The following is a 12,302-nucleotide window of genomic DNA, read 5'->3' as shown; positions in this document are numbered from 1 at the left end:
CGTGCAAAAAGGAATACATCAACTATGCCCTATAGCCATGTAATTGACTTCCCTAGAGACAGTTTCTGGGTTATCTTCCCAGGGTTATATAGGTACGTGTCTTAGTCCATTTATGTTGCTATAAAGGAATACCTGAGGCTGAGTAATTTATAAAGAAAAGAAGTTTATTTGGCTCATGGTTCTGCAGGCTGTACAAGAAGCATGGTGCCAACTTCTGCTTCTGATGAGAGCCTCAAGAAGCTTTCACTCACAGCAGAAGGTGTAGGGGAGCCGACATGTGCAAAGGTCACATGGCGAGAGGGGAGGCAAGAGAGAGAGGGGAGGTGCCAGGTTCTTTTTAACAACCGGCTCTCACAAGAACTAATAGAGCAAGACTACACTCACCCCCCCCCCAGAGAAATGAAATGCCCCCGTGACCCAAACAACTCCCACTAGACCCCACCTCCAACATTGGGGATCAAATTTCAACATGCGGTTAAGAGGGTCAAATATCAAAACTATAACAGTATATATATGTATAATTTTGTCCCTCTTTTTTTATACAAATGGTAGCACCTTGCTATCTTAGTGATCACCCTATATCAGTACACAAAGAGCTTCTTCAACCATTTTTATTATTGAATAGCATTACATTGTATGACTGAACCATAATTTATTTAACCAGTCCCATATTAGAAATATATTTATATTATTTCCAATATTTTACAGTACAAATAATGCTATGATGAATAACCTTGTACATATACCATTTTGTACATGTATGGGTGTATCTGAAAGATAAATTCCTAGAAGTGGAATTTCTGTATGTATATTTGTAATTTTGACAGATAATGCCAAATTGCCCTCTATAGTTTATTTACTGGAAACCCGATAAAGATGGAATATCACGTATCTACCAGACAACATTGCTTTTAATAGAAATTACCCCTGATACTGGTAAGCAGGGTAAAGTGGATCATGGAAAGCACAGGTCACAGGTAGGGGCTTCCCTGAATCCAGAGTGGCATGAAACTGGCATTCTCTTTGAGAGGACTTAGAAGCTCTATGTCCAAAGGTTGTTATAAGAGATATTGGTTTCTTGTGTGGCACTTTGGTCTTCTAAGCCGGGAAGTCTCTCACACCCACCCGTGTGGTCTGATTCTCTTGCATCTGAGCTGTCACTTGGAGGCGGCCGCTAAAGAATACTCCCTGTACTGTTGTGAGGGTTCCCACTGAAGGTATACACCTGATGATTATCATATTGTTTGTGTGACCATTAGCAAGTCACTTAACTCGTTCTGTGCCTCAATTTTCCATTCATAAAATATGGAAAACAGTGCTTACCTCACTGGCATGTTGAGCAGTTTAAGTGAGTTAATATATGAAAAATCATTTAGAACAGTGCCTGGTACATAGTAAATGCAATGTAAGTGTTCAAACTCAAATTATTACTATAAATTTGAGTTTTATTATTCCAGACTTTTCACTATGCATAAATGTATGTTCATATATATGTATATATGTATGTGTATATATGTATATTTTAATAGGCTCCTATTATGTATGTATAACATACTATGCATACTGTTTACAGCTTATAATTTTAAATGAACAATTTTTAAGAGACATCCTTTATTTCAGTTTGTATAGATCTCATTATTTTACATGGTTATATAGTTATTCACTATGGATGTACCATAATTAATTTAACCATTCCCTAAATAAGGACACTTGGTATGTGTGCAATCTTTACTAATACAAACAAAATTTTCCCAAACATCCAATACATACATTTCTGTGCAGTTGTGCAGGCATTTGTTGGAAAAAAAATTTTAGAATTGAAATCATTAGGTCCATAGGTATTTCTTGGTCTATAACTAGACTGTCTTTATCTTTTGCCCATTTTTCCTCTATTGTGATGCTTAGAGTAAGGCTTGTAACTTTGTCAACATATGCTATAAATATTTCCTGCTTTGTCGTTTCTCTTTTAACTTTGATGATAGTCTTTTGTCATACCAAAGTTGTAAGTATTTTTTTGCCAAAATTGTCGGTCTTTTTTTTTAATTTCTGGATTTTGTGTTATGCTTAAAAAGACCTTTCCTGCCTAATGAGTGCAATGCGCACTGTCTGGGGAATGGACACGCTTGAAGCTCTGACTGGGGGGGCGGGGGGGCGCCAGGGGCAGTATACGTAACCTAAACTTTTGTATCCCCATAATATGCTGAAAAAAAAAAGACCTTTCCTACTCCAAGATTACAAAAAGATTAAATTACAATGACTTTTAGTACATTTATGATTTTATTTTAACATTGAAATTTTTGATCCAGCTAGAACTTATTTTTTCTAATGATATCAGATGGGTAACTGTCTTTGTTTAATGAAAAATAAATTTTTCTAATAGCATTTGTTCACCAGTTACCCCCATAATTTTAAATTCTGATTTTATCATAAACTAAATTTATATAAATATGTTTCTTTCTTGACTTTCTTCTATTCAATTTATCTAGTTCTATATTTCATTATTCATTTATTTCTAATTTTTCTTATCTATTCTCTCTCATTTATTCTTTCAATTGTATTTTAGAATCAATTTGTCAGATTTTTTAAAAATCCTAGAGGGAAATTTGGTTGGAATTTCACTGAAAGAAAAGTACTAACATATGTAAATCCTCTATTTGAGGCTCTATTGCTTAGGAATTCTGTTAACATATTTGATTCATGGTTCCCTAATCTGTTTAGGTGGAAACCTGGCCTATTGTTTCCCAAATGTAGCAAAAGATCTTATATAGACTAATAGGATTTCATCTTTGGGATAAATTTCAGCAGAGGTTCTCCTGCCCTAGAAAGTCTATTTAAAAAGATCAAAACAACCTCTTTGTTTTCTGGCAGGCCAGTCCTAGCTTACAGTCTTGGTTAGGAGTCCAGGGCTCTGCAGACAACTTAAATTTCTTACTAGCAGGTAGAAGATTAAAAATGTACAGGTAATATCTGAGCATTGTTTGGACATTGCATTTTATTGCTGAGAGTACTGAAATTTCCACTTTATTATAATTCCACTTTATTATAATTATAATTAAAATATAACATGGCTCAAATTGGGGTGGCTTTGCTAATTTTGGCAGTTCCTGAAATAGAATGTCAAACAATATGTACCTCCCTGGAATAAAGATTACTTGGTCATTATCTTTTACTCTTTGAACATACAGTTGGAATTTATGGCTGCAGAAAAATATTTGACAACCTTTTCATTTTCTTCTATGCTTATTCAATTATTGGTGAATATATTTCTGTAAAGCCATCTACTTCATATGGATCTTCAAATTTTTGACACAGAGCTCTAGTAGTATATTTCTGTAATATTTTAAATTGTCTATGTCTGTGGCTGTATGTCCTTTCTCGTTCCTAATGTTTTTCCTTCTTGGTCAGATGCACCAGTGTTTTTTCTATCTTGTTCATTCTTTCAAGGAACTGGCTCTTGGCTTTTGGTTTTGCTTATTAATTCTTTTTGTTTTTCTTTTTTGCTTATAAGTTCATTATTTTCTGCCTTTATTTTATTTTTTACTGTTACTTTCATTTATTTTGTCATGTCCTAGAGTTTAAAAAATGCTTAATTAGAAAACCTTCCATCTTTCTATTGATAACTCGTAGATCTATGAATTTTTTCTATATTCAGCTTTGGTAATAATCAGTAGGGTTTGATATATAATATTTTCAGTGTCTTTTATTCTTTTTAGTTCTGTAATTACCATTCTGACTTCTATTTTGGCTGAGAATTTTTTAGAGAAATAAATTGGTTAGTTTGATGTTTGCCCTATTGGGTCGATTTTGCAACAATCATTTTTACTGTAATAACAACAGTTTTTCAGAAATAATAATCCAATATAGATCAGAATACAATGTAACTACTACTCTCAGAAATTGCTGGTATTATTGTAAATTGCTATGTGTCATTTAGAAACTATTTTGAAAAGCATGGAAAATATTTATCATATTGTTTTAAGTAAGAAATGCAGGATGCCAAAGTGTATATACTTTAACAATATGTAATAGTATAATAAATAAATCAATGCATGGGGAAAAAAGGTTGGAAGAACAGCAAGCAAAATTTTAGGTTTCTTTTATGGTATGGTGGAACAATTTTCTCTGCTTTATAAATATTATGTTATAATATGTTTATGTAAAAAAATAATATTTTCCATTTATTGAATGCTTGCTATGTGCTCAAAGCCTAATATATGGATCTTTAATCTTTACAGATAATACTGTACAATTCTGCAACTTTACCATTTTAAAGTCAAAATAAGAAATTTGAAAAAGGTCATATAACATGAAATTATCAAATCTGTGTATCTCTACTCCAAAGTCCTTGCTCTTTCAGCTATAGCAGGGGTTCTTAACCTAGAGTTTGTGAACTTGTTTGACGAAAAGATTGTATCTCAAACTGAAATGTAGCATTTACTTCCATTCTGAATGTATATAATACGTCACAGAAGTATTAGCCGTAGCTGTGACTATGCAACCAATAGAAGTCATAGATATTCTCATGTCATATTACTCTTGTTGCAGATATTGTGCAATATATTTTACTCCCATCACTGCTTAGAAATGTTTGCAGTTATTAGGCCCACTACTATATCTTATTGTTTAATGTATTAATAAAGAATATATGTTATAATATCACAAATTTGGCTTTAAAATTTTTGCTGACTGTGATTTAAATGTAATTAATTTCCTTTGGAATCCTGTGTATTTTATTTTATGCATTTGAAAACTTTTTTTCTGAGGAGTACAGACTGCCAAATGATCCATAGCACTAAAAAAGGTTGAGACCCTCCTGAAGCTGATTTCATTATATAATTACATATTTTGAATTAGCTTTTAAGATGCATCATTATTCTACTATTTAAAATTTAAAATTTAATTTAAATATGTTACATATTCAGGAAAACAGTTGATAGAAAAATTGTACCACACAGAATTGCAATATGTTTCCTGCTGCTTTATTTTGAGCTGCCATCAATAATTCCAAGAGCCGTAAAAAAATCAAATACGTAATTACTGTTCATTGAACCCCCTATGTAGTAGCAGTAATCTAAATTTATGGCAGTATCAGTACTCGGGCCTTACCAAGCTGTGAACCTCAGCCTCTGAACTGGTGATTATTTTTGTTGTTGATAGGAATGACTAGAGCCACTCAGTAAAAAGATGACATAGGTGACAACACTGTAAAAGCTGTAAACTACTATAAAAATGTTACTCATTATAAATAATCTGAATAAGATTTGTGGCAAATATAGGTAAAAGAAAAAAGGTCTTTTATAGAGGATTTAGAGGCTCTTGATTTAGTTTTAAGGTGGATGTCTTAAAAATAATTTGTCTTATAGCTGAGTTTACTATTTGATGTCATCATTATAAAAGGTTGCTTGCCTTTGCTCATTCATCTTATTCCTTTGTTTGCCCAAAGCACAGATTGTATAAAATCTTGCCCATTTATTTTCACAGTCTCTGCTCTCTGTCACATATAAATGATACCTAGCTCAGAAATAATATGCCTGCAGAAACACAGCATATTTACTTTTTTTAAAGGAACGGTCATATATCAGTTTGATTCTATTCAAGATAAATAAAAGTAAGGTGATTTATCTGTCCTTTTTACTTTTAGTTACTGGATGGCAGAAGGAATAAAATCCTCAGAAAATACCAAACTGCTTTGCTTTGCAAACTCTGAAAATAGTTGGATTTGCTTGCCAACATAATTTGTTGTGAAATATACACAATTATATAACAGATCCTCTTTTTTTCTTTTACTGAGAAAAAGGCTTTCTTAAAATACTTAATTATATAATTCCTGAAAGAAAATGATGTTAAAACTTTAATTTAGCAGAAGAGGAAGAAGCAACCCAAGGCCAATAATACGGAAATGCTCATGTTAAAACTGTTTGTATTTTCTTCTTCTTCTCTTAGGTTTGCTCAGTTCTTATTTACCGAGGAGTTCAAGGCTGGTTCTCGGGTCCTTGAAAGTATATACAGCTTGTATGAAGGCTTCTCCGGGACGGTGTGCTTTCTGATCGATCTGCTGCAGCCCAATCAAGCTGAATTCCCTCTCTTCAGCGTCTTTGTTTAGAAGGTTCCATCTTCCACTGTAGTCCTGCACAAGTTCCCTGTGATTTCCTGAGCCTAATTGAGGCAGTTTCCACATAAGCCACATTCAATGGTATCACAACCATGAGCCTTAACATTGCTGCCAGAAAGAAGGGAGCAGGCAGGTGAAGGCAATATGATACCAGACTTGAGAGAGAACCAACAAAATAAAGATACCACAACTTATCTAAAAACCATAGAGATTTAATATTTCTGGGAATAGATGTGAAACCAGAGATAAGAAGAAAAAGGGAAAGAGAAATGATATGCTTTTCAGTTATGACATAGAAAACTAAGCTGAAGACTGTGGCAATAAAATGCTAATACCTTCATAATTGGACAGAGAATTTGACCATTTGTGGGTGCCCTCCACCCCTAAATTCAGAAATAAAGGCAATAAAAAACTAAAGTAATTGCCCAGCTGATAACGTCTGGGAGAGATGAAGTATCAAGTTTCCAAAGGACATAAAAGGAAACTCTTGGTTGGCCTATGCCTTTACTTATTGAAATTTATGATTGTTACTGAATAGTAATACTTGCATATGAATCTCTATTTTATCATTACCCTGGGCACTTTAAAGAAATCATATCACAACTTTGTTCAAACACCAAAATTTGAAGTTTCCTTAGGCCTTAGAACATCTGTTTTACTGGTTCCTTTTTCTTTCCTAAGCTTAAGTAGAATAGCAAAATTCATAAGCTAGCAAATACTGCATCAAGTGTTGCTGTCAAGTGTTTTCCTCAGTTGAAGGTGTGAGGTGTGTATTGTCTATTGTTAGTAATTTTTAAAATGCCGTTATGTATGCAATTCCTGTGAAGCTATTAGCTGAACTGTAAAATATACTCTTGGTAAAAATTACTCACTTCAAAGATCAGGGTAACCACTACAAAGACGTGTCATTCTGCCTTTGATGGAATACTGTGTCCCCTGGGACAGGCAGACACAGGCTGAGAAAGGCACCAGTGTTTGTGGAAAGAATTGTGCTCCATTTTATACTATTAGAGTAAGAGATGAGTAAACTCCCTGGCTGGTCAACTTACCTACCAAGACACAGGGTCCACTAGAAATTGGCTACAATACTTATTAAGCCAAGTTGTCATATAAAATTCTACCCTGCTGTAAACACATAGAAGTTGTAAAACTGCTTCGAGTAAATAGTAGTTTACAGAACACTGTAGGAGCATCTGTCACTTTAATATGCAGAACAGAGTTTTCTTTCTTAGAACTTGGTCCCTGACAATTTCATACATGAGATTGAAGAGGAAATTGTGTACTGCATAAGACTGAATTATTTAAATAGTCATTAAATATTTGGATATATATGTATATATATGTACGAGTGTGTGTATGTGTGTATGTGTATGTATTCTATGTCTATCCCCATGTAAACCCAAGTACTTATTTTTTAGTGCAATAATTCTTAACTTGAATCATAGTTGGACTTTGGGAGGAGTTGGGGAATACTCTGTGGCCTAAAAATATTTGTGTGTCTGTTGATGTGTGTATGTATATATACCAGTGTGTGTGTGATGTGCACTTTGTCGGGGGGAAGAGGACCTCTAGCACTCATGAGATTCTCAAAGAATCTGACCAAAGAAAGGTAAGGACTATCTTTATATATTTTATGCATCTGTGTGTGTTTGCACTTATCAAAATAAACCAGGACAAAGTGATTTTGAAAAGCATACACCTTTTTAGCTTATACCATTTTCACATCCTCCAATATAAGCATATGCCACATAAATAGCAGCTTTCATATGACTTCCCAAATTGGGTTCCAGATATTCTTTCATGAATAGGCAAGTACCTCTTGGAAAGCCTTAAACAAGATGCCTCCTAAAAAGTGGTCTCCTTTTGAAATGATAGTGATGTCTGCTTCCACCATCTCATTATAAATTCCTTTCAGGTGGCCTCTATAGACTTAAAATAATAACCATCCAGTATACAAAGCTTTATGGAAACATACTTTTTTCATCATCCAGCAACCCCTCAAGATGTATTTGGTAATTTCTCCAAAGTCTTACAGCTAGGAAAGGGCAAAACAGGGATTCAAACCTAGGGTTTCACTTTCAAAGTTTATTTATTCTGTATTTTAGATAAGAATCTGGGGATACAGCAGTGACCAAAATACCCCTTCCCTCACAGCTACTTTCTGTTTCTGTTTGCTGATCCTTCCACCATTCATCCTTGAGATCTAAAACCTAAAGGACTAAGAAGTGATACTCTATCTAGCTCATCTTATCAATTCCATTCCTAGCAACTTCAGGAAAACTGAACCTCTTTCCTGCTTACCCGCCCTTTTAAAGTCTGATAGGGTGACTATGGTGGTGTTGTGCTGACCATTATGAAAAGGCAATCCTTTTTGTGTGTGTCAAATCCAAGCAAAGGCCATGTTTGGGTGTTGTCTTTATGAATTGACATCTCAGTAAATTAGAAAAAAGGATAAGCTTGTTTAGCATTTAAACATGTTGAAACTTTTCATTTTCCTGAAAAAATAGAATTATATTTAATAGATTGGAGAGGTCCTCTTCTATCTTGTTTTCCCAAGAAGGGGGGAAAAAGCCTCTTGAGTTTTGCTGTAGAAAAGTGTAGCATGTCACTTCTTATTTAATTATCCAACTTGTCCCCTTCTATGTGCTAACATTCTTAATGTAGTACTTAAGCATGTTACCTCCACCACCACTAGTATAACTTTAATATTATTTACCATATGTGGCATGAACAATTATAAACCCTGAAGGTAACAGTGGAAATGTTTGAGGTTACGTTGAAAGATTCTCTCAACCATAGGGAGACTGCATTATACTTTGATAGCAGGACATTTTGGAAACTATTACAACTCTGTGCATTTTGTTTCATTAATGCAATTATGTACTTTTTCTTCCACACACACCCTAAGATATTATACATCTTTATTTTGCCCAAACCTTTTTCAGTCATCAGTTTTTACTCTCCTTTATTCCACTTGTAACTTGGTAACTGAGGAGAACAGAGGTTTGACAGCATGTATTTCTCTGTGCTTCTTTAGGTAGCTGACTGTGCTGTTAAGATAATAGTATTCATTTACTGATAACTCAAGAAACAGAATTATTTTCTTGGTCTGTGCTAAATCAGAGCTTTTCCAGTGGCAGCCTATTTCTTTAATTTTTTGACATGTTAAGATTTTAATCAATGTGGTACTCAAACTGTTTGAAATTTGAAATAGAAAATCTCAATAATTTCAACACAACAAAGATAAGTTTATGATTCTTAAGCATGTTAAGTAAACATACAATTAAAAGGAAAAACATTGGTAATGCAAAGAACCCTCTGTTGGAAATCTCAAAGCCTTCCTCTGCCACTTCCATGGGCCACTATTGTAATAATAATAGTCACCCTGTCCATTTCACAGAGTTGTCATAAAAGTTGTCAATGATAAAATGGATATAAGAGAGTTTTGTAGTGTGCAGGTCCTTTATGTATGTAAAAAAATGCTATATTTTAAGTACCTACTATGTGCACAGAAAATCATGCCCAGTTATGACTTCCAATAAGCATTTCAGCCAAATGGAATTCTGGGTCACTAGATGGGTAAGAACAAAGTGTACATTTTTTTTTATATTCTACCACCAGTTCTGACTACGGTATTTATGCCTGTAGTATGATTCACCAAGGCTTACTACATAGAAATAGAATGGTTTAGTTTGAGAGCTCCTTTTAATGCAAATATTTATTTTGCTTGCTGGGAACAAAGGGTAACAGTGCCAGTAACTTGAGAAAAGGGGCAGGCATGCCAGGTCTGCAGAGAGAAAATGAGCTGGGAAATAAAGTAATTCTGGGGGGAGTTTGATCTGCACTTTAATTCAAGTCTCAGAACTGAGTGACATACAGTGATAGAAATATACTCTCAATTGCATATAAGGCTTTCCTTTGGGGACCTGGGTTATTTATTCAACATTGTCCCAAATTAATAGTTAAATGACTAAGCCTCAAATTTGTAATCTTGGCATAAATTTGGCAAAGAAAGCAAATGAGAAGGCAGGCAAAGGGGTGGGTGAGGGGAAGCTTGATGAAACTCAGCATCTCTAAGTGAGTTGTGGATACATGTTTAATGCTACTAAGAACTAGTCCAGTCTTACTCGTGCTTTTTTTTCCCCTTCCTGGGACCTCTAATCCTGGACCACCCCTGATTCAGCAACTTCTGGTCCTCCTTAAATAGTTCATTGTGTTAGGTTTATTCCTATGTCTGTTTAATCTTGTGACCTCCTTTTGCCTGGGAGGGCAGGTTTTCTCTTTATCTCTTCTATCCATGTCTGTTCTTATCTAAGAGTTCCAGGTTCAGTAAGGCTGGACTCCTCTCTGGACATAAGGGTGGACCTCAGGGTCAGTAGCAGCAAGAGTTGGGTCTAGTCTGTGGTCAGATCACAAGTGCAAGACAGCCTACCATGCGTGTGGCTCTGTATGAGAACAGGGTTGTAGCAGCATTTATCTTGCTTCCCCTCCATAACTAAACCTGGTCATTTTATTTTTACTGTTACAAAAAATAAGTTGATGCTACATTAAATATTTGGCCCTCATCCATTATCATAAATCTCATACTGTAGGGTGCAGTCTCTCTCCTTGTTTCTTTAATTGAAAGTGCTAATGAATTGAGGCCTGATGGATGATGCCTTTAGCATTTTTAAAAAAATATTCGCTTTAATTTTCTTAAAGTATTGAACCTTGTCATTTCTACGTAGACTCTTTCACAAATGGCAAAGTCACTTATCTGCAGAATTCTCTGCATCTTCCTTTGCCTTTGTGCACCTGTTATTTACCCCTCTGAACTGAATTTAAAACTTATTTTAAATAAAAACCAAATCATCCATATTTTTATTCTTGGGGGGGATTGGTGAATAATATAGATTACTCAAGGAACATAGTAATATAGATTAAAGGAACAGACTATCCTCTCTTTTCTTGATTTGCTCTTCCCTGCACAGTATTGAGGAAGAAGAGGGAGAGAAAGGTAGAGATAACTGAGGAGGGTTGTGAAGAACTTAACTGTCCAGTTTGCAAGGACTTCCTGTTTACTTCCTATTTGGTTTTTCTTAGTCCTTGTAGGAAATAGTTTACCTGTGTGTTTGTGTGTGTGTGTGTGTGTGTGTGTGTGTGTGTAAACAGTGGAGAGAAAGAAAAAGAGAGAGACTTAAGGAGTCAATATCACATAGGAAAATATAATCCAACATTTAGCTATTAGATATATCTGAGTGAAAGGTTATGTTCATGCTAAATTGATTAATGAATGGGTCTTAATTGTGTGCTAACTGCTCTCTAATAAATCAGTACATAATTAATGAGGGCCCTAGTTACACTTCAAGTTGTCTGTCTTAAACATTCGTTTTTATTAAAAGTTCTGCCAGGTTAAAGCCATTAGCAGCCATCTGTAGACGATAATAGCCATGAGTTTCACAAACACAGCAGTGGTATCTGATAGAAATGTAATAATGTGAGCCACAAATGCAAACCACATGTAATTTTTAAATTTTCGAGTTGCCACATCAAAAAAGTAAAAAGAAAAAGGTAAAATTAATGTTTTTTATTTTGACTTAACCTAGTATATCCAAAATATTATTTCAATATGCAATCAATATAAAAATTTTAACAAGATATTTTAGATATTTTGTACTGACCCTTCAAAATCCAGTATGTATTTTATACTTACTGCACATCTCAAGTTGGACTAGCCACATTTCAAGTGTACAAGAGCTGCATTTGGGTTAGCTGTTGTTTTGGGCAGGGAAGGGCTAGCATCCCACTCCTGTTTCCCAGCATTGATAAAGTCTTTCTACTACTTATATATTATTTTGTTGTTATAAGAGAAAATAAGAAATAGAACACTGCAAATTATATGAGTACTTCAATATTTCCCCAAAGGCACCACAGCAGTGCCAAGAGCTGTCCTGTAGAAAAATAGGCTCTGTGATTAAATAAATTAGGAAAGTTCTATTCTTTTACCCTCTTTTGGAGAATACATGGTTCATTAACATATTAAAGACTACGAGAAAACCCTCCTGGGTAAAGAAACCTGTTTGAAGTTGTTGAATTACTGAGTTCTGTGTCTGTAATAATTCAAGAAATTGCCATAAGTGTCTCTTCATAAGAAAACCTTTGTGTTTTCCTCTTCCTTTCTACTCCTTTTGGAGCTCATTTATATTCTCTT

At 34.5% G+C, this 12,302-nt stretch overlaps 1 protein-coding gene across 2 annotated transcripts in view; it reads left to right on the top strand.

The window, feature by feature from the left end:
- LANCL3 (LanC like family member 3) overlaps positions 1 to 6,103 on the top strand; it is an 85,727-nt gene extending 79,624 nt beyond the window's left edge. Inside the window, exon 5 of one of the 2 annotated variants that reach the window (XM_069464044.1) lies at positions 5,944 to 6,103. In XM_069464044.1, the coding sequence (XP_069320145.1) occupies positions 5,944 to 6,103 (160 nt within the window). Of the gene's footprint in view, positions 1 to 851; positions 916 to 5,943 lie in introns of those variants that run through there. The other variant, XM_069464045.1, reaches the window with a different exon arrangement.
- Positions 6,104 to 12,302: the final 6,199 nt, after the last annotated feature.

This window comes from Eulemur rufifrons, chromosome 30 (genome assembly GCF_041146395.1).
Source record: "Eulemur rufifrons isolate Redbay chromosome 30, OSU_ERuf_1, whole genome shotgun sequence".
Classification (NCBI taxonomy): Eukaryota; Metazoa; Chordata; class Mammalia; order Primates; family Lemuridae; genus Eulemur; species Eulemur rufifrons.
Note: the sequence above shows the minus strand (reverse complement) of the source record. Positions and strands in the feature narration are given on the sequence as shown.